General features: G+C 47.4%; 1 protein-coding gene across 1 annotated transcript; it reads left to right on the forward strand.

Moving 5' to 3' along the window:
* The first annotated feature begins 1609 nt into the window (after positions 1–1609).
* On the forward strand, positions 1610–23237 carry ARHGEF39 (Rho guanine nucleotide exchange factor 39). The gene is made up of 9 exons (XM_067464720.1): positions 1610–1771; positions 1890–1984; positions 3052–3172; positions 4426–4544; positions 7036–7106; positions 9107–9235; positions 10679–10911; positions 13319–13407; positions 22163–23237. The coding sequence occupies exons 1-9, from the start codon at positions 1652–1654 to the stop codon at positions 22194–22196; spliced, it is 1011 nt and encodes a 336-aa protein (XP_067320821.1). The 5' UTR covers positions 1610–1651; the 3' UTR covers positions 22197–23237.
* Positions 23238–23459: the final 222 nt, after the last annotated feature.

The raw sequence follows: 23459 nt of genomic DNA on the forward strand, positions 1-23459 counted from the left end.
CAGTCCAACCCCATTCTGCCAAGAAGCAGGAATATTGCATTCAAATCACCCCTGACAGATGGCCATCCAGCCTCTGTTTCAAAGCTTCCAAAGAAGGAGCCTCCAACACACTCTGGGGCAGAGAGTTCCACTGCTGAATGGCTCTCACAGTCAGGAAGTTCTTCCTCATGTTCAGATGGAATCTCCTCTCTTGTAGTTTGAAGCCATTGTTCCATTGCGTCCTAGTCTCCAGGGAAGCAGAAAGAAAGCTTGCACCCTCCTCCCTGTGGCTTCCTCTCACAGATTTATACATGGCTATCATATCTCCTCTCAGCCTTCTCTTCTTCAGGCTAAACATGCCCAGTTCCCTAAGCCGCTCCTCATAGGGCTTGTTCTCCAGACCCTTGATCATTTGAGTCGCCCTCCTCTGGACACATTCCAGCTTGTCAAGATCTCTCTTGAATTGTGGTGCCCAGAATTGGACACAATATTCCAGATGTGGTCTAACCAAAGCAGAATAGAGGGGTAGCATTACTTCCTTAGATCTAGACACTAGGCTCCTCTTGATGCAGGCCAAAATCCCATTGGCTTTTTTTGCCGCCACATCACATTCCTGGCTTATGTTTAACTTGTTGTCCACGAGGACTCCAAGATCTTTTTCACACGTACTGCTCTCGAGCCAGGCATTGTCCCCCATTCTGTCTCTTTGCATTTCATTTTTCCTGCCAAAGTGGAGTATCTTGCATTTGTCACTGTTGAACTTCATTTTGTTAGTTTTGGCCATTCATCTCTCTAATCTGTCAAGATGGTTTTGAGTCCTGCTCCTGTCCTCTGGAGTCTTGGCTCTCCCTCCCAATTTGGTCCCGTCTGCAAACTTGATGATCCTGCCTTCTAGCCCTTCATTTCAGTCATTAATAAAGATGTTGAACAGGACCGGGCCCAGGACGGAGCCCAGTCTGTGTTTATGTGTTTATGTGTGTATATATGTGTATATGAACTGTGGTGTTGGAGGAAAGTTCTGAGAGTGCCTTGGACTGCGAGAAGATCCAACCAGTCCATCCTCCAGGAAAGAAAGCCCGGCTGCTCACTGGAGGGAAGGAGAGTAGAGGGAAAGCGTAAGTCCTTTGGCCACATCATGAGGAGACAGGAAAGCCTAGAGAAGGGAATGATGCTGGGGAAAGTGGAAGGCAAAAGGAAGAGGGGCCGACCAAGGGCAAGATGGATGGATGGCATCCTTGAAGGGACTGGACTGACCTTGAAGGAGCTGGGGGTGGTAATGGCCGACAGGGAGCTCTGGCGTGGGCTGGTCCATGAGGTCACGAAGAGTCGGAGACGACTGAACGAATGAACAACAACAACATATGTGTATAATATATATTGGTGTATATATGTGGTTTTGTGAATGCATTATAATGTATTTTTGTAATTTGGGGCTTTTAAAGTCTCTTCTGCATCAGCCTCTCTCTCTCTCTCTCTCTCTGCAAGAGGAACCCGGCCAGGCAGGAAGGCGACTGACCACAAGGGAGAAGAAGGCCCTCCCCTCTCCCTCCCCCCCTCTTGGGAGGCCAATGGGCAGCCAGGGTGTGGGCGGGGCGGGGGTTTGAATGCGTCCCGGCGGGAGAGGGGAGTCACCTGTGTCCGGAGGGGCGCGGCGTTGGCGTTGGTGGCGGCGATGGGGGGCGACCCGGTGCGGGAGCAGCGCGGGCGGTGGGCGCGGGGGCGGGCCCGGGCGGAGGCGGCGCTGCGGGACAGCGAGGAGGCACACCTGGCCCAGGTGCAGCCCGTGGACCAGGTGAGGGGAGCCAGGGGACGGGGGCAGGGCTTACTCTGCTCTGCTTGGGGGTCTTGACCTGCTTCTCTCTCTCTCTCTCTCTCTCTCTCTCCCCCCCCCCCCCCCAAACTGGGCGCAGTACTTCGTGGCGCTGCTGGAGGCCAAAGGGACGCTGGAGCCCGGCGCCAGGGAAGCCATCTTCGGACACTGGGGGGCGCTCTGCGGCATCAGCAGGTAAGACCCACCCTCCCCTCCTTGGGCACCCCAGGGGACATCCAGTCCAACCCTGCTCTTCCATGCAGGAAGAGCACAATCTAAGCCCTCCCAACAGATGGCCACCCAGCCTCTGTTTCAAAGCCTCCAAAGAAGGAGCTTCCGCCACACTCTGGGGCAGAGAGTTCCACAGCTGAACAGCTCTTCTTATTTATGTATTTATGTATTTATTTACTTAGAACAACCTCCAAAGAGCGACTCAGGACGGCTTCCAACAGGCAACTATTCGATGCAACACAATATAATAACATAACATAAAATACAATTAACATACATTAAAAGCAATTATAAATATATTGTCAAAGGCTTTCATGGCCGGAATCACTGGGTTGTTGTAGGTTTTTCCAGGCCATATGACCATGTTCTAGAGGCATTCTCTCCTGACGTTTCGCCTGCATCTATGGCAAGCATCCTCAGAGGGAGTGAGGTCTGTTGGAACTAGGAAAAAGGGTTTATATATCTGTGGAATGACCAGGGTGGGACAAAGGACTCTTGTCTGCTGGAGCTAGGTGGGAATGTTTCAACTGACCACCATGATTAGCATTTGATGGCCTGGCAGTGCCTGGGGCAATCTTTTGTTGAGAGGTGATTAGATGTATAAACTCTTTTTCCTAGGTTGTCGTAGGTTTTTTCGGGCTATATGACCATGGTCTAGAGGCATTCTCTCCTGACGTTTCGCCTGCATCTATGGCAAGCATCCTCAGAGGTAGTGAGGTCTGTTGGAACTAGGAAAAAGGGTTTATATATCTGTGGGATGACCAGGGTGGGACAAAGGACTCTTGTCTGCTGGAGATAGGTGGGAATGTTTCAACTGACCACCATGATTAGCATTTGATGGCTTGGCAGTGCCTGGGGGAATCTTTTGTTGAGAGGTGATTAGATATCCTTGATTGTTCCCTCTCTGTTGTTTTGCTGTTATAATTTTAGAGTTTTTTAAATATTGGTAGCCAGATTTTGTTCATTTTCATGGTTTCCTCCTTTCCCTCCAACCTTGACCTCGGGACTGACCCCTCCTCCTTCCTTTTCAGGGCCCTGCTGAGCTACCTGGAGAAGGGCCTCCTTGGACCGGGGCTGGAGGCCTTCTGTGCCCAGATAGGGGTCTTCCTCCATTACGCTGAGGACCTTCCTCGGGCCAGAGAGACCTTGGAGGTAAGATGTGTTGCGCAGCAAGCGGATCTTGGCCCCGTCCCATGCACAGGACTCACAGACAAGAGTTGAAGTGAACAAAAATAGTTTACTCTTAATGGCAGAGATGAAACACAGACTTGCAATGTTGCATACGAAAAATAAACAGTGCAGGAAACTGACATAGTCTTTGTAAGTAACACTAAATAAGGCATCGTCATCTTAAGTCAAATGAGAAAGCAAAACATAAACCTTGAGCAAACAGCTATTCCAACACAGCCTCTATTGGGGTTCAGCCTGTGTGTGAACCTGAACCTGATTCTCTGATTGTATTCCCTGATGCCAATGTAGATGTCAATGTGAATTCTGAGGCCAAGTTAGATGATGATGGTTTGAGTAGTGAAAATCCTACAGCCTTGGAAAGTGAAAGTCAAAATTCCCATGAGAACATGCATTCTGAGTCGAGTGGAGAAGTTTCACTCCCTTTTCCTCCCAGTCTTAGTTCTCCAGAGAATCTGACACCTGGTCTGCCTAATGAAGATAGGCGGGGGCAGATTTGGCAGAGCCGGGGAGAAGCACAAAGTTTACGTAGGTCAACCAGATTGAGAGAAATGCAAACAAAAACGTCAGGCGTGTCTCGCAATAGATTTCTCGGCCTTAAGGGTGCCTGGCCTGAATGCAGCTTCAGACCAGGCATCGTTCCAGATTCATGTGCAAGCTTTTGCAGGTCTCCTGATTCAAGTGGCCTTGTTCCTCTGAGTTGTTCCAAGTACGGTTAGTAGATTGCTAACAGGTTCCAGGATTCAGCAGTTTTGCTGTGGGTTTTATCATCTTGTTTATGGACATTTCTTGTTGCTGATTTTTACTGTGACTTTTTACCTTTGCATTTTTCATCTATTTTGTATTCATCTTTCATCAATAAAAAAGGATTGTTTTCCTGAAGTTAAGTGTGGTGGATGGTTGTCTGAGGGTCCAGTTTCCTGCTCTGGGTTGCAACAGTCTCCTTTAGAGCAGCAGAACGGCTTCTCTCCAACCTGCTCCTCAGAGCATAGATCTCCTCAGCATAGATCTCCTCAGTGTAGTCCAGGATTGCTGGTTGACCTACATTACCAGCTGCACATAATAATTACCATCATAAGGTTTTTCTTCAACACACACACACACACACACGGTCCTGCTACAACTTACTGTAACAAGATGTACCCAAGATGTACACAACCCCACAGCTGCTCTTTCTTGGTCTGCCTGCCACTCATACCTGCCGCTTGTACCTGCAGAGACAGGTGAGGAAGAACAAGGCCTTCTCTCGCTTCAAGAGGCTTCAGGAGACCCGCCCGGAGTTTGGGGGCGCCCGCCTTGAAGACCTGCTCCTGCTGCCCCTCCGGAGGCTCCGCCAGTAAGTCACAGTGTGCTGGTACAGCTGTACCAGGAGCTCCAACTTCTTTTCCTTTCTGTTGAGTGTTTGCATGTATTCCAAAGTTCCATGCATTTTGCAATAAGGTGGCTTCCCTTGGTTTGCAATCATAAGGCCAAGAACCCATCAATTATCATTATGTTCTTTAGTTCCGCCCCGTTTTCTGGGTTAAGGAGGGGAAAAGGGGACCTCTAGTTCAGTTCACACAGGGAAGCCTTTCATACAGGATGTGAATCAGTTCCACCTGTAGAAAGCTTCGTCTTTTCCAGCTTTGCTGAGGGGATCCAGTCACACAGCTCTACAGAGAACTACAGCATAGCCTTCGTTGGGGAATTTAGTTCTACAACTTTACAGCCAGCCTTTGCTGGGAATTGAAAGCCTTCTTTCCTCTTGGAAATCTACTAAAGGACTCTGGTAAGGACCACTCACTGCAGCCATAACGCAATTAGGACCGGGTGTAGAATACCCACGCCAACAGAGCTTAAGTCAGATTGCCCAGGGAGGGGTCAAGGATTTCCCTTGTAGGAGGAAGAAACAGTTTATGAAGAAAGTTGCCTGTCCCTTGTGGACAAGATCTAAGCAAGCCACCAGTTGATTCAAAGCCTTGAAGTATTTGTTTGATTTATTGAAGATTTAAGCAACAATAAAAACTTTGTTGAACTTTCTAAGTCTTTAAAAGAACTTTGTGTGAGGAAATCCGAAAGGCCTCTCAGCCGAGGCACCCCCGGCATCCCGTTGGGCATTCAGAAAACACGTCCTGTCTACAGACTCTTTCACAGGCCCAGAGTGTAACAGCACATATGGAGTTGGGTTTGCAGTTGGGAGGGACCCCCAAAGGCCATCCAGTCCAGCCTCTCCCTTCTGCCAGGGAGGAAGGTGTTGATTTACTGACCCCTGAGCGTCTGCTCGGAAGCACAAAAGCAAATAATGAAGCGTGCTACCTCAGTCAGCTCCAAAGCCTCGGAGCGGCTCTTATCTTTTATTGCAAATTTACACTATTTACAGGAGCAGAATAAAACGCGTCCATTCCCTAGCTGTACATCGCAGGAAGCTCCAACCGCATGGCAGTCTGATTCAATGGAATGTAAACAAATAATGGAAGCCCATTCTCTTCCAAGCGCTCCTGTCAGATGGTCACCCAGACTCTGAGGGTTCTTCCATTCAGTCTCCTGACCTCCCTGCCCCTCTTTTTGGCCTGGCTTTTGGGGTCAAATGCCCACCAACCTCTCCATCTGGTGCTGTTGAACTGGGCCCCATGGAAAGATGTTGGTGTGGGTTTCAAGAGCTGTGTTAAAAGTTATTATGATAAAAAAAAGCCAATGGGATTTTGGCCTGCATCAATAGGAGCCTAGTGTCTAGATCTAAGGAAGTCATGCTCCCCATGCGCTATTCCGCATTGGTTAGACCACACCTGGAATATTGTGTCCAATTCTGGGCACCACAATTCAAGAGAGATATTGACAAGCTGGAATGTGTCCAGAGGAGGGCGACTCAAATGATCAAGGGTCTGGAGAACAAGCCCTATGAGGAGCGACTTAAGGAGCTGGGCATGTTTAGCCTGAAGAAGAGAAGGCTGAGAGGGGATATGATAGCCATGTATAAATATGTGAGAGGAAGCCACAGGGAGGAGGAGGGAGCAAGCTTGTTTTCTGCTTCCCTGGAGACTAGGACGCAGTGGAGCCATGGCTTCAAACTACAAGAGAGGAGATTCCATCTGAACATGAGGAAGAACTTCCTGACTGTGAGAGCCGTTCAGCAGTGGAACTCTCTGCCCCGGAGTGTGGTGGAGGCTCCTTCTTTGGAAGCTTTTAAACAGAGGCTGGATGGCCATCTGTCAGGGGTGATTTGAATGCAATATTCCTGCTTCTTGGCAGAATGGGGTTGGACTGGATGATGGCCCAGGAGGTCTCTTCCAACTCTTAGATTCTATGATTCTATGATATGCAATCAGCCAAGCTGTCTAATGGACTTGGAAGTAAAAAAATAATGAAGAATTTGTAAACAAAGGGAGGCTGGCTTTTGTATATTTAGCAAGGAAGGCAAACGTGGATTTTAGGGAAGCTGCAAAAGTGATAATTTAAGGAACTTGCAAGAGTAAGTATTATCATAAGGGAGGCATGGGCCAACTTTGGCCCTCCAGGTGTTTTGGACTTCAACTCCCACAATTCCTCACAGCCGGTAGGCTGTGAGGAATTGTGGGAGTTGAAGTCCAAAACACCTGGAGGACCAAAGTTGGCCCATGCCTGTTATAGGGTATAAGTATCACAAGGGTGGGCTCACAGGTGTGGAAAAGCAGGGGCAGTTCTGTAGGTTGTGTTTGCTATTGTCACTGTTATATTTTGTGTTTTTTTGTAACCGTTTGTACTAGGTATAATTGTTATATAATTTTATATATAAATTAAAAAATTAAGGGGGAGGGTTGGGGGGCCTCCGGTGCGTATAACACCCCCCTTATCCAATTACCTTTGGACAGGTACAAGCCTTTGCTGCTGGATCTGGTGGAGAACACCCCCCTGGATATTTCGGATGCTGAGCAGCTGAGAGGTGGGCCTTCCTTACTCTGAGCTTATTGAAGTGTTGAATTATAGAATCCTAGAGTTGGAAGAGACCCTCCTGGGCCATCATCCAGTCCAACCCCATTCTGCCAAGAAGAAGGAATATTGCATTCAAATCACCCCTGATAGATGGCCATCCAGCCTCTGTTTAAAAGCTTCCAAAGAAGGAGCCTCCACCACACTCCGGGGCAGAGAGTTCCACTGCTGAACAGCTCTCACAGTCAGGAAGTTCTTCCTCATGTTCCGATGGAATCTCCTTTCTTGTAGTTTGAAGTCATTCCTCCATTGCGTCCTAGTCTCCAGGGAAGCAGAAAGGAAGCTTGCTCCCTCCTCCTCCCTGTGGCTTCCTATTTATACATGGCTATCATATCTCCTCTCAGCCTTCTCTTCTTCAGGATAAACATGCCTAGCTCCTTAAGCCGCTCCTCATAGGGCTTGTTCTCCAGACCCTAGATCATTTTAGTCACCCTCCTCTGGACACATTCCAACTTAGAGTCAACATTTCTCTTGAATTGTGGTGCCCAGAATTGGACACAATATCCCAGGTGTGGTCTAACCAAGGTGGAATAGAGCATGGGGAGCAGTATTGGCTCTGCCTCCCAATTTGGTCTCGTCTGCAAACTTGATGATCCTGCCTTCTAACCCTTCATCTCAGTCATTAATGAAGATCCTGAGCAGGACCCAGGATGGAATCCTGCAGATGGCACTCCACTCGTCACTTCTTTCCAGGGTGAAGAGGAAGCAGTTGAGGCCAGGTGCTCCCAAAATCTCTAGTGTCAGAGACACAGGGTGGGTAATGCAGCCTTTGTGAAAAAGATTACAAGTGGATTACAAGTGGGAGGGCCAGTGAAAGTGCAAAGGGCTATGGCGAGATTGATCCAATTCTGTGGGGAACTGCCTAATCAAACGCACAGCGGAACAACCAGGTTTTTAACTCCTTGTGGAAAATGGAAAGGGTAGGTGCCAATCTGATCTCTTTGGGTAGTGAGTTTGAGAGCAGAGGGGCCACCACCGAGAAGGCCCTCTCTCATTCCCACCAGCTGTTCTTGAGACGGCGGCGGAAGCGAGAGCAGAGCCTCCCCAGATGATCTTAAAGTACGTGCTGGTTCATAAGGGAAGATGTGATCTTGAAGATAGGCAGGTCCTGAACTGGGTTGTTGTAGGCACACTCAGCCAATCAGCTGCTGACACATCTCTCTCCAGTTAACCCAGTGTTTCTCAACCTGGGGGTCGGGACCCCTCGGGGGGTCATGAGGGGGTGTCAGAGGGGTCACCAAAGACCATCAGAAAATAGTATTTTCTGTGTGGGAAGTTTGGCCTAAATCTCTCATTGGTGGGCTTCAGAATGCTCTTTGATTGTTGGTGAACTATAAATCCCAGCAAATACAACTCCCAAATGTCAAGATCTATTTCCCCCAAACCCCACCATTTTTCACATTTGAGCATTTTGAGTATTCGTGCCAAGTTTGGTCCAGATCTATCATTGTTTGAGTCCACAGTGCTCTCTGGATGTAGGTGAACTACAACTCCTAAAACTCAAGGTCAATGCCCACCAAACCCTTCCTGTATTTTCTGTTGGTCATGGGAGTTCTGTTTGCCGAGTTTGGTTCCTTTCCATCGTTGGTGGAGTTCAGAATGTTCTTTGATTGTAGGTGAACTATAAATCCCAGAAACTATAACTCCCAAATTACAAAATCAATCCCCCCCCCCCCCAACACCAGTATTCAAATTTGGGCGTATCGGGTATTTGTGCCAAATTGGGTCTAGTGAATACATCATGCATATCAGATATTTACATGATGATTCATAACAGTAGCAAATCTACCGCCGTGAAGTAGCGACAAAAACAATGTTATGGTTGGGGGTCACCACAACATGAGGAACTGGATTCAGGGGTCGTGGCATTTGGAAGGTTGAGAACCACTGAGTTAACCCACCATATCATGGCGTCCCTTTTCAAATCATCACACCACCCTGCTCTCTTTGCAGCTGCGCTCAAGTCCGTGGGTGAGGCTCTTCACCAGATCCAGGAGATTGCTCGCTTCCATGAAAACGTGGACCACCTGAGTCGGATCCAGAAGCTGCTCAAAGGGCGGAAGACGCAAGTGATGCAACCAGGTAGGAGAGAGTGAGCGAGAAAAAGAAAGAAAGAGGGGTCCCAGGCCCAAAGTTGGGGGATAATTTCCTAAAAGCTTTCACCAATGGTAAAGCAGCAACAGTTGCAGCAGTTTAGCAGAGCAGAAGCTTCTAGTGCCAGCAGTAGAGCAACTGAGCTTCAGCAATTACAGGGGCAAAGTCAAGCTTTATTTATTTATTTATTTATTTGCAATATTTATATTCCACCCTTCTCACCCCTCAAGGGACTCAGGGCGGATCATGATGCACACATACATGGCAAACATTCAATGCCATTGTCAAGACCCAGGCGAACCAATGAGGCGAAACAGCAGCTTAAGGGTTAACAAAAGGTGTTTAATGGCAAATTAACAAGTCAAATGACTCTTATCAGCAGAGCGTGTAAACAAAAGAGCCTGCGGCTTGCAGGAATGTAAACAAGGCAGCAACCCAGGCAGTCTGGGCAGAAAAAAGGAAACTGAAGTAAAACAGACAAACAGTTCGTGGTAAGAATGGAATACAGTCAGTTCAAAAATCACAAAGCAAAAAGCAGTATGAGGAACGGTCCGAAGTCAACGCAGGAGGCAGGCAGAATCGCAGAATAGTCAAGACGGTCCAAGGACAAGGCAGGAGACAAGACTCACAGTTCCAAGGCAGGCAAAGTAGTCAGCACGGTCACGGAAACACGATTCTGGATGCAAGGACTCAAGGCAAGAGTTAACAGCAGAATACACAGGTACACAACACTTTGAACTCTGCAACATGATGGACCCAAGGCTACTCCTTAAATCCCATCAGAATCACTAGATTCGCCTCCAGGTGCATCCAGTTCCACAGGTGAACTGCGTTCCCTCCATTGTTGCCAGTCTGCACTCTGGGCTGCATCCTGAGAAGCAGTATCCGAAACCCATGGGTCTGTGAACCCTTGGAACTCATCACTGGAGGTTGGAGCATTAATAACATCCTGAACCTCCTGGACCCTAGTCCAGTCAAGCTCTTCATCATCGCTTTCAGACCCGTAGCTATCTGCTATCTCTTTAAGACGTTTGGAAATGGATTCCTCATCGCTATCTGAACTGCGTGCTACTCGCTTTACACCACGGTAATCCTCCATCTCCATCTCCTCATGAGTAAACCCCTGACACTCTTCCCCATCACTAGATTCTAGGAACATGTCCCTAATGCGCTTCAGCTGCTGCTGAGCATCTTCACCTTCCAAGCCTCGTTTCCTCCTACTAGCACTAGTAGATACATGAGGCACACGCTGAGTTACAACAGCCATAGACATACAACATATATATACTGACACACAGAGGCTATTTAACGTTCCAGCTTCTTCATGAGGGTATGCTTTGAATTATGGCCACTTTTGTCCTTGTGGGTGTCATGGGGTCCTGGCCCTCAACAGGGGATGTTTTGCTGACCCCGAGACCCTCTTTCTTGTAGGGCGCTGGTTCTTGCTGGAGGGCTGGCTGATGGTGGTACCCCCAAAAGGAGAGGGGCTGCGGCCCCGGATGTTCTTCCTCTTCTCGGACGTCCTGCTGATGGCCAAGCCTTGCCACCCGCTCCACCCCTGGAATGCGCACAAGGTGGCCGTCAAGGAGGTCTTCTGGCTCCATCCGCAGTGCTCCATCGCCAAGGTCTTCGGCCACACCCAGGGCCATGGGGGGCTCCTCAGCGTAAGTCTATGGAGGGTATTATAAGCACAGACTGGGTGGCTATTTATTTATTTATTTATTTATTTACAGCCTTTATATTCCACCCTTCTCACCCCGCAGGTGACCCAGGGCGGACATTCAATGCCATAGACACACAACATATATAGACAGACTCAGAGGCAATTTAACATTCCAACTGTTCATGAGGGTATTGTGGCCACCAGGGGAGCTGTTGCTTCACCGTCCATTTGTGACACTGATGAAGAACTTCCTCATTCTTTGCAGACTTGCTGGAGATTTTTATGGCATCGTAAATTAGTTAAATTAGCCTCCCCGTGTAGGTGGTACCTAAATTTCCTACTTGACAGATGCAACTGTCTTTCGGGCTGCTCGACAGCAAGCTACACAAACTGGTTGGACACTCACTCCAACCCGAGCTGGCTTCCTTGGGTTGTGTCTTCCTGCCCTTTCGAAATTGGGGTGATGGGATAGCTCTTGAGGTCGTTGGAATTCCAAAATGCACTGGCATATTTGGAAGGTAAAATACTTGGGTTTAATGGTGAGTTAGAGTAAGGAAATGTAAAGTGTTGAGTCTCAGTGACGAGGCATTTGGATGGTGGAACCACAGATTCAGGGTTGCATCATAAGTAAGGATGATGAAGCCATAAATGCAACATTTCATCATAGGCAAGGATGATGAAACCACAAATGTAGGGTTGAATCATATGTGTGAATATTAGCAGCCTGCTATTCAAATGATGATGGATGGCTGGTTATTGTATGTTGGAGGATGCTGTCAGTGGCATCTCCGCACAGCAAGGCAAGGAAACACAGCAATCACAGTCTCCTTTAGGCTATCAACTAATTTATTGTACAACTATTTACATTAGAAGCTAAGCACATCGTAAAACTGCTTCCTCTCCAACTGGCAGCTACATCGCAAACACAGCACACGCTGTTATCAGCATTAGTCCACACCTCCTGCATTCCAGAGTGGCGTATGATGTACGACGCACTATGCTGCGTCCATTGTTCCCCGCATTATGATTTATGACCTCTCTAGAAATGCCAATTTTCTTCATGGTTCAGTTAACTCTTTCCACACAGGAATTACATCCGGCACATAGCATTGTATTTTAAACATACAAACACACTTTAAAATCTACATTATACATTTCAAAACACATCAGCAGATGCTTGGAGAGAGTTGTATATGTATTGGTGTCATATCTTTATTGCTGCAACAAAGAGGAAGATAAAGTTAAACATGAGCCAGGAATGTGATGTGGCAGCAAAAAAAGCCAATGGGATGTTGGCCTGCATCAAGAGAAGCATAGTGTCTAGATCCAGGGAAGTAATGCTACCCCTCTATTCTGCTTTGGTTAGACCACATCTGGAATATTGTGTCCAATTCTGGGCACCACAATTCAAGAGAGATATTGACAAGCTGGAATGTGTCCAGAGGAGGGCGACTCAAATGATCAAGGGTCTGGAGAACAAGCCCTATGAGGAGCGGCTTAGGGAACTGGGCATGTTTAGCCTGAAGAAGAGAAGGCTGAGAGGAGATATGATAGCCATGTATAAGTATGTGAGAGGAAGCCACAGGGAGGAGGAGGGAGCAAGCTTGTTTTCTGCTTCCCTGGAGACTAGGACGCAATGGAACAATGGCTTCAAACTACAAGAGAGGAGATTCCACCTGAACATGAGGAAGAACTTCCTGACTGTGAGAGCCGTTCAGCAGTGGAACTCTCTGCTCCGGAGTGTGGTGGAGGCTCCTTCTTTGGAAGCTTTTAAGCAGAGGCTGGATGGCCATCTGTCAGGGGTGATTTGAATGCAATATTCCTGCTTCTTGGCAGAATGGGGTTGGACTGGATGGCCCAGGAGGTCTCTTCCAACTCTTTGATTCTATGATTCTATGAAAGCCTTCCTTGAGGAACAAATCTGCTTCTCTTTCCTGGAAGTATCTCCCACCCAAGAGAGTGCTTAGAATTTGTGTTGTCAAAGGCCTTCATGGTCAGAATCACTGGGTTGCTGTGAGTTTTCCGGGCTCTCTGGCCATGGTCCACAAGCATTCTCTCTTGACATTTTGCCCGCATTTATGGCAGGCATCCTCAGAGGTTGTGAGGTCTGTTAGACTTGCCTAGTTTCTAATAGACCTCACAACCTCTGGTGTAGATGGGGGCGAAACATCAGGAAAGAATGCTTCTGGAATATGGCCAGACAGCCTGGAAAACTCACCGCAACCCTGCTTAGAATTTGGTTAGAGGCTGAGTAGAGTAGCTTGAGGGCTCTGCGTCGGAGTCAGAAACCCTGCCAGGGGTCTCTTCTAACTGAGCTTCTATGAAGCATGTTCTTGGGCAGGCTGCCAATGCCGTTCCCTATTGTCCAGCCTTCCCTCGCCAAACCACCCTTGTCCTCCCTTTTCCAGCTGTCCTTCCCGCACAAGACGTTGCTGCTGGTATGCTATGACCAAGAGGACTTGGACACGTGGCATCGGAACCTCACGGCTGCTATCAGGTAGGCAACCCCCATCCCCTTAAGAGAATAGAGTAACTTAATTGTCATGGTACTATTGCACAACTGTCACAAGAAATTCAGATTTGACAAATATGAATTTAAGATGATATGTGGGAATGAATGAAATTATGGAAGGATGTATGAATGAATGGAGTTAATAATTTTGGAGACATCAGTATAATATTAAGGCCTGCAATGACTAACTATTAGGTCTGGGCGGTTTCGTTTCGTTAATTCGTAATTCGTTAAAAATTCGTTATTTTTTTTGTTAACGAAGCAATAACGAACCATTCTGGAGCAACTTAAAAATGAAACAAATTTTTCAATTCATTTCGTAAATGCTTCGTATTTCGTTATGTATTCATTTCGTTATTGGTTTGAGGTCGTTTCGTTATTATTTCCGCATGTCTGGGGCAAGTTTTATAGTTGTTTTTTGTTTAATTAGTGAAAAAAAATTATAATATCACACCAACAGTCAACAACAGAGGGAGAGGGAAGCTTCAGAAGTTTTTTTAGCGTATTGCGCGATCGCGGACGCCATTAACGAATCGATTCGTTATTGTTTCATTATTGTTTCGTAATTTTTTTACCATTTACGAAATTTCGTAAATATCGAACTTTTTTTAAGGAAAATTTCGGAATTCTTTTAAATATCAAAACGCAAAAAAACCCAAAAAACGAATCGATTTTAGAAACAAATTTTTCCGTTGTTACCCAGGCCTACTAACTATCTGCTTTCTGGTGTTTGATTAAAAACCTGTGGGATGACTGAGACGACAATGTTGTTGTTATGGCATATTCCATTCCTATTACTACTACTGTACTACTGTCATCATGATAATGGAACCCCAAGTTTCGGCGGTGTCCAGGGGAGCATTTGCACAACTAAAACTTGTGCGCCAGTTGCGCCCGTACCTTGGGAAGTCTGACTTGGCCACGGTAGTCCACGCTCTGGTCACATCCCGGATTGATTACTGCAACGCGCTCTACGTGGGGTTGCCCTTCAAGACTGCCCGGAAGCTTCAGATGGTCCAGCGCTCGGCGGCCAGGTTGCTAACGGGAGCGGCACTCAGGGAGCGTACCACTCCTCTGTTGAGCCAGCTCCACTGGCTGCCAATCTGCTACCGGGCACAATTCAAAGTGCTGGCGTTAGCCTATAAAGCCCTAAACGGTTCTGGCCCCACTTACCTCTCCGAACGCATCTCCACCTATGAACCGACTAGAACATTAAGATCGTCTGGGGAGGCCCTGCTCTCGGTCCCGCCTGCGTCACAGGCGCACCTGGCGGGGACGAGAGACAGGGCCTTCTCAGTGGTGGCCCCTCGGCTATGGAATGCCTTACCGGTAGACATCAGACAGGTGTAAAGATCCCTTACCTTTCCAGCCTGGGTGGCAGGGCCTAGGAGAAGCAGGCCAGTTAGTTACAGCTTTAGAAGGCCTGGCAGAGGGTAGCAGGAGCCATTTTAGTTTAGGGAAAGCTCCATTTCAGAGAGGGGGAGTGGCCGAGGCCTGAGCCAGCCTTAGAACAGCCAGGATTGGTTTATTAAAGGGGGGCGGAGTTAGACTGTTTGGAGGGAAAGAAAGAGGCTTTTTCAGTGAGTCAGTCTGTTGATGTTAGAGTTTAGAGCAGGATTACAGAAGTTTTTAGGAGTTCGTGTTAAGAGTAGGCAGTTTGCCTGAAGTTTGCCAGCGAAGTAAGCTGTGGCAAACTGGGTACAGCTATTTAGGGAAAAATAGCTGGGTTTTGTAGTTAGCTAGGCCACAGTTGAGGGTAGCTAAGCTACAGTTGTATCTTGGCAGAGATTCAGATCCTGTCAAGAATACTTGTGTTTAAAGAGAAGAAAATCTTTATGTTTGTAACAAAGAAAGAACCATTCTCATGCAACCGTCACGCTTTCAAGAACCAGAACACCTTATCTGTAACAGCCAAGCTTATTAAACAGCATTCACTGTTTGGGGTGTTTTTTTGTTTCGATATTTAAAATAATTACAAAATTTTCCAAAAAAAAAGTTCGGTATTTACGAAATTTCGTAAATATTTACAAAACATTTTGTAAAGATGGCGCCCTTTTTTTCCAATATTTTTTAAATATTTTTTTAATTTAATTATTAATTTAGTAGAATAGGGAGGAGAAATTATTATTGAGGGAAGGCAGGCACTCACTCTGGCGGGCCCTCTCGCTCGCCGCTCGCTCGCCCTCTCGCTCGCCCTCTCGCCCTCTCGCTAGGATGGGTTCCTTCCAGGAGGGGCTCTTTTTCCCAGGCTGCCAAACTACAACTCCCAGGATGCTACAGCATTGAGCCAATGAAAGAAAGAGAAGGAGAGACCTCCCTCTCGCCCTCTCGCTCGCCCTCTCGCTCGCCCTCTCACTCGCCGCTCGCCCTCGCCCTCTCGCTCGCCCTCTCGCTCGCCGCTCGCCCTCTCACTCGCCCTCTCGCTCGCTGCTCGCCCTCGCCCTCTCGCTCGCTGCTCGCCCTCTCACTCGCCCTCTCGCTCGCCGCTCGCCCTCGCCCTCTCGCTCGCCACTCACCCTCTCGCTCGCCCTCTCGCTTGCTCAGCCGGAGCCAAGAGAGGAGAGCTCCCAGCAAGCCAGGCGGCCATCTTACGTATTTCCGAAATGGACGGAAATACAAAATTTTTTGGCGCCTGCCGTTTCGATATTTAAAAACACTTCCGGGTTTAAAAATAAGTTTTGTAATCATTTCGTAATTCAAAAATTAACAATTTTTTTTAACGAATTACGAATTAATGAAACGAATTGCCCAGCCCTAGTGGCTATAGTTCTTTTCGTTCAACCTCACCTGCTTCCTTTAAATAAGAAAATAAAACACAGTACTTGGTGGTAATAAAAGCCCTTTTTAATATTTTAAACAGCTAGAGTGTTCCTGTACAATTGTTTATGGTGGCAGCGGAAGTTAATTAGTGAGACAATCCCCTCAAACGTTCTATTGGTGCCAAAGTGGCGTAAATTCTTTATATTGGAGGGACAGTTGGTGGGATTTGCTTTATCCCCTGTCCAGAGATATTGTTTGGCCACACGACGTGTCTTTAATATTGGTGGCAGTGGTGGGATTGTTTGACCCCCCCTGCCCAGACAGCCATAAAGGAGACTTTATAACAGGCACCTTCATTGCTGGCATTTCGGAGAAAGGTCAAGACTTGGCTTTATGAACAAGCGTTTGGCTAAACAGTGCAACCGAACATAGGAAGACGGTAAATGGAACGTAGGAATGGCACAAGGATTATGAGAACGGATCTGCTTTCACTGAGGCGCTATGTTTTGATTTGTTAATTGTTGTTGATTGATGTTGTTGATTTGTTGTTGCATTTGTTGCGTTTTTAATGGCACTGACATTGTTGTGATAACTTGTACCATGTAAACCGCATTGAGTCGCCTGGTTGGGCTGAAAAATGCGGTATAGAAATAAAGCAAATAAATAAATAAATAAATAAATATGCCACCAGCTATCCCTTATGGGTACTATGAGTTAACTAAGGGTCTCTTGTTGATCTCCTCCAGAAAGTTGATTTTTGTGGCCACAAACTATTTTTTGTGACTGCATTTCTGTTTATGAACCCACGCAACCCCTTCGATCATCCGGAGAGGCCTTGCTCACGATCTCACCTGCATCGCAAGCGCGACTGGTGGGGACGAGGGACAGGGCCTTCTCGGTGGTGGTCCCCCGACTCCGGAACTCTCTCCCTAAGGACATCAGGCATGCCCCAACCTTGGCAGTTTTTAGGAGGAGTTTGAAAACGTGGTTGTTCCAGTCAGAGGTGGCCCTAGGTAATTTTCAACGGGAAGCAAACAGTATTTTGGCGCCCCCTCCCCCCACAACCAATCATTGATATATATTTTCTGTTCGTCGTGGGAGTTCTGTGTGCCACATTTGGTTCAATTCCATCATTGGAGGAGTTCAGAATGCTCTTTGATTGTAGGTGAACTATACATCCCAGTAACTACAACTCGCATGTGTCAAGGTCTATTTTCCCCCAAGAGCGCCTCAAGAGTGCCCCTGGGCAACATCAACTCTACCGCAAAGGCTTACTTTGCGTAATGGGTTGAACCGCCCCTGCATCTGTCAAACGCCCTCTCTAGCAGGCATCTGACACTTGGACCGGGCTGTGGTGCAACTAGTTAGTGGCCAGCTGTATTAAATGACTACTGACCAAGAAGTCATGAGTTCGAAGCCAGGCTGGGTCAGACTGAGCTCCCGACCATTAATAGTCTAGCTTGTTGTTGACCTATGAAGCCCTGAAAGACAGTTGCATCTGTCAAGTATGAAATTTAGGTACCGCTTTATGCGGAGAGGCTAATTTAACTGATTTACAATGGCATAAAACCTTCCACCAGCGTGTGTAAGAATGAGGAAGTACTCCATCAAGGGCTCGGTGTCAACTGGGAGTTGTAGTTGCTGGGGTTTATAGTTCACCTACAATCAAAGAGCATTCTGAACCCCACCAATGATAGGATTGAGCCAAACCTCCCACACAGAACTCCCTTGACCAACAGAAAATTCTGGAAGAGTGTGGTGGGCATTGACCTTGAGTTTGGGAGTTGTAGTTCACCTACATCCAGGGAGCACTGTGGACTCAAACAATGATAGATCTGGACACACTTGGTAGAAATACTCAATATGTCCAACTGTGAACACTGGTGGAGTTTAGGGAAAATAGACCTTGACATTTGGGAGTTGTAGTTGCTGGGATTTATAGTTCACCTACAGTCAAAGAACATTCTGAACCACACCAACGATAGAATTGAGCCAAACCTCCCACACAGAACCCCCATGTGGGCCACAGCAACGCGTGGCAGGGGACGGCTAGTGCCCCTGGGCAAAATCAACTATACTGCAAACGCTTACTTTGTGTAATGGGTTGAGCCGCCCCTGGTTCCAGTGTGCCTTCCCAGAATAAGGAAACTCCAGGCAATATGGAGATCCAGGATGTCTGCACGCCCCACCCCACTCTAAATACCTATCCTTCCTGCCTTGTCATGCCCAACACTTTTTTAAAATTTTTAACTACTACATTTGGCCCTGCCACAGATTTTAATACGTCGTGATGTTTTGTTAATGTTTATTGCTTTGTTTTATGAGTTCATTTACTTTGCTTTGTTGTTGTTGTTGTTTTGTTGATGTATTTGGGCTCGGCCTCTTGTAAGCCGCACCGAGTCCTTCGGGAGATGGTAGCGGGGTACAAATAAAGGTTTATTATTATATTATTATTAACTATGTTGGGCTGGTTGAAACTCAATGAGATCTTCCTTGAAAAACTATATAAAAATGTGCTATGGATATTATAAAGGCTCCTTTATGGCTGTCTGGGCAATGGGGCCAAACAGATCCCACCAACTGTCCCTCCAATATAAAGAATTCACACCACTTTGGCACCCATATAACGTTTTAGGGGATTGTCTCACTAATTAACTTCCGCTGCCACCATAAACAATTGTACAGGAACACTCTAGCTGGTTAAACTGTTAAAAGGCTTTTAAGATCACCAAGCACTGTGTCTTCTTATTTTCTTCTTTAAAGGGAAGCCGGTGAGGTTGAAAAGGAAAAGGGACTAAATCCACAAATGTACACTTGACTCAGGCTTTTAAGTTTCAAAATAATCAAGGAAAGTTTATTTAATATAGTACAGAAAGAAAGTGTAAATGCTGTTTAATAAGCTTGGCTGTTACAAATAAAATGTTCTGGTTCTTGAAAGCGTAACGGTTGCATGAGAATGGTTCTTTCTTTAGGTTCTTGTGGGTTTTTTCGGGCTATAGAGCCATGTTCTAGAGGCATTTTCTCCTGACGTTTCGCCTGCATCTATGGCAAGCATCCTCAGAGGTATGAGGTCTGTTGGAATTAGGACAATGGGTTTATATATCTGTGGAATGGCTGGGGTGGGGCAAGGAGCTCTTCCCTGCTGCAGTTAGGTGTGAATGTTTAGCTAATCACCTTCATTAGCATTTGAAGGCCTGCCTGAGCCTGGGAAAATCTGTTGCTGGGAGGTGTTAATCTGTGCCTGGTTTCTTCCTCTCTGTTGTTTAGCTGTTATAATTTTAGAGTTTTTTAATACTGGTAGCCAGATTTTGTTCATTTACATGGTCTCTTCCTTTCTGTTGAAATTGTCCACATGCTTCTTGTGGATTTCAATGGCTTCTCTGTGTAGTCTGACATGGTGGTTGTTGGTGTGGTCCAGCATTTCTGTGTTCTCAAATAACATGCTGTGTCCAGGCTGGTTCCTCAGGTGCTCTGCTATGGCTGACTTCTCTGGTTGAAGTAGTCTGCAGCGCCTTTCATGTTCCTTGATGCGTGTCTGGGCAATGCTGCGTTTGGTGGTCCCTATGTAGACTTGTCCACAACTGCATGGTATACGGTAGACTCCTGCAGAGGTGAGGGGATCCCTCTTGTCCTTTGCTGAACGTTCTTTCTTTGTTACCAATATAAAGATTTTCTTCTCTTTAAACACAAGTATTCTTGACAGGATCTGAATCTCTGCCAAGATACAACTGTAGCTTAGCTACCCTCAACTGTGGCCTAGCTAACTACAAAACCCAGCTATTTTTCCCTAAATAGCTGTACCCAGTTTGCCACAGCTTACTTCGCTGGCAAACTTCAGGCAAACTGCCTACTCTTAACACGAACTCCTAAAAACGTCTGTAATCCTGCTCTAAACTCTAACATCAACAGACTGACTCACTGAAAAAGCCTCTTTCTTTCCCTCCAAACAGTCTAACTCCGCCCCCCTTTAATAAACCAATCCTGGCTGTTCTAAGGCTGGCTCAGGCCTAGGCCACTCCCCCTCTCTGAAATGGAGCTTTCCCTAAACTAAAATGGCTCCTGCTACCCTCTGCCAGGCCTTCTAAAGCTGTAACTAACTGGCCTGCTTCTCCTAGGCCCTGCCACCCAGGCTGGAAAGGTAAGGGATCTTTACAGATATCCCTCCCGTTTAAGAAACTTTCCCCATGTTTTTATGATAGAACCAATTAGGAAATGACATGGATATGCCAGGAACAAACATAGTGGTGCATGTTGTTGTTGTTCATTCGTTCAGTCGTCTCCGACTCTTCGTGACCTCATGGACCAGCCAGCGCTCCCTGTCGGCTGTCACCACCCCCAGCACCTTCAAGGTCAGTCCAGTCCCTTCAAGGATGCCATCCATCCATCTTGCCCTTGGTCAGCCCCTCTTCCTTCTTCCTTCCATTTTCCCAAGCATCATTGTCTTCTCTAGGTGACCTCATGGACCAGCCCACACCAGCGCTCCCTGTCGGCCGTCACCACCCCCCCCCCCAGCTCCTTCAAGGTCAGTCCAGTCCCTTCAAGGATGCCATCCATCCACCTTGCCCTTGGTCGGCCCCTCTTCCTTCTTCCTTCCATTTTCCCAAGCATCATTGTCTTCTCCAGGTGACCTCATGGACCAGCCCACGCCAGCGCTCCCTGTTGGCCATCACCACCCCCAGCTCCTTCAAGGTCAGTCCAGTCACTTCAAGGATGCCATCCATCCATCTTGCCCTTGGTCGGCCCCTCTTCCTTCTTCCTTCCATTTTCCCAAGCATCATTGTCTTCTCTAGGTGACCTCATGGACCAGCCCACGCCAGCGCTCCCTGTCGGCCGTCACCACCCCCCCCCCAGCTCCTTCAAGGTCAGTCCAGTCCCTTCAAGGATGCCATCCATCCACCTTGCCCTTGGTCGGCCCCTCTTCCTTCTTCCTTCCATTTTCCCAAGCATCATTGTCTTCTCCAGGTGACCTCATGGACCAGCCCACGCCAGCGCTCCCTGTCGGCCATCACCACCCCCAGCTCCTTCAAGGTCAGTCCAGTCACTTCAAGGATGCCATCCATCCATCTTGCCCTTGGTCGGCCCCTCTTCCTTCTTCCTTCCATTTTCCCAAGCATCATTGTCTTCTCTAGGTGACCTCATGGACCAGCCCACGCCAGCGCTCCCTGTCGGCCGTCACCACCCCCAGCTCCTTCAAGGTCAGTCCAGTCCCTTCAAGGATGCCACCCATCCACCTTGCCCTTGGTCGGCCCCTCTTCCTTTTGCCTTCCACTTTCCCCAGCATCATTGTCTTCTCTAGGCTTTGCTGTCCCCTCATGATGTGGCCAAAGGACTTAGAATCATAGAATCATATAATCAGATTTGGAAGAGACCTCATGGGCCATCCAGTCCAACCCCATTCTGCCAAGAAGCAGGAATATTGCATTCAAATCACCCCTGACAGATGTCCATCCAGCCTCTGTTGAAAAGCTTCCAAAGAAGGAGCCTCCACCACACTCCCTCCGGGGCAGAGGGTTCCACTGCTGAACGGCGCTCACAGTCAGGAAGTTCTTCCTCATGTTCAGATGGAATCTCCTCTCTTGTAGTTTGAAGCCATTGTTCCATTGCGTCCTAGTCTCCAGGGAAGCAGAAAACCAGCTTGCTCCCTCCTCCTCCCTGTGGCTTCCTCTCACATACTTATACATGGCTATCATATCTCCTCTCGGCCTTCTCTTCTTCAGGCTAAACATGCCCAGTTCCCTAAGCCGCTCCTCATAGGGCTTGTTCTCCAGACCCTTGATCATTTTAGTCGCCCTCCTCTTCATCTTGGCCACTCATCTCCTTCCCTCCAGTGAGCAGTCGGGCTTTATTTCCTGGAGGATGGACTGGTTGGATCTTCTCACAGTCCAAGGCACTCTCAGCACTTTCCTCCAACACCACAGCACAAAAGCAGTGATGCATAGTGTAACCCAATTCTTCCTCTGACTCCTCTCTTCACTGGCAGGAAGCTGCAGCCCAGCATCTCTCGAGGCCACTGAATTGGATGCGGAGAGACCCACAGGGAGACCTTGCGTGAACCACCCATGCTACTTTGGTCTATGTGGATATCGGACTGCGACAGCCAAGCCAGGGCCATCCCTTGGCCTCCTGACTCCCATGAAGAACAGGAGGAACATCCACCATGCTGTTGCTGCCTATCTGCTGAATCCAGACTCACACTGAGGGTCAAAACCTGGTCCTTGCTTACCCATTGGCACATGCAACTGTGGGACCCACCTGTGAACTTGTAGTCTCCTCTCAGCCCTTGCCCTGTGGCTTCCTTGGTTATGTCTATCTATCCCAGGCCTGGGCCAACTTCGACCCTCCCTCCAGGTGTTTTGGACTTCAACTCCCACAATTCCTAACAGCCTACCGGCTGTTAGGAATTGTGGGAGTTGAAGTCCAAAACACCTGGAGGGAGGGCCGAAGTTGGCCCAGGCCTGGGATATACAGAATTTTAAATAGTTTTGCAATTTTCAGTATTTTTTGCCAGAAGGCTGTGGTTGCCTTTGGACATTCCCACCACCTATGACCATACCATCCTTTGCTTCAACCACAATGCCAACAACATTTGGTCGTATGCTACCGTGATGTGGTTGAAATGTGACAGCTTCCAATTTGGTTGTTGTGGCTTCTGGGAAGGTTTTATGCTTGACGTGGTTTATGTTTATGTTCTTTGCAGAGTCAAGCCAAAGGGTACGGGGCAAGTGGCTATTTGTCCGGCAGCAGAATGGGATCAAGGGCTATTGGGGTTCATACACAACACATTCCACATTCTTACCATTTGCAGTATTGGTGTTTTGAAGTCAATTCTTTCCTAAGGAAGGAGGGAATAAGGTCTCATTCCAAACTGTCTTTACCTTTAGGAGCAGAAGTGCTTCCAATACAAGTCGAGTGTGATGGAGACCCAACAACTCCTGCTTGCCATGATAATGACTAAGATAGGTTTGCTTTTCAGATGTATACACCTTTTATTTTTTTCTAAATCTTTTGTAACCATGACTTGCTTTGTAATCGATATAAATAAAAATGTAATGTTTGTTTGTGGGATTAGCATAACTCAAAAACCACTGGGCGAAATGACACCAAATTTGGACACAAGGCACCTACTAATCCAAGGAGTGGCCATAACTCAAAAAAAAAATTGATTTTGTCATTTGGGAGTTGTAGTTACTGGGATTTATAGTTTACTTCCAATCAAAGACAAGTTGGAATGTGTCCAGAGGAGGGTGACTAAAATGATCAACGATCTGGAGAACAAG

This window comes from Anolis sagrei, chromosome 2 (genome assembly GCF_037176765.1).
Source record: "Anolis sagrei isolate rAnoSag1 chromosome 2, rAnoSag1.mat, whole genome shotgun sequence".
In the NCBI taxonomy this organism is placed as follows: Eukaryota; Metazoa; Chordata; class Lepidosauria; order Squamata; family Dactyloidae; genus Anolis; species Anolis sagrei.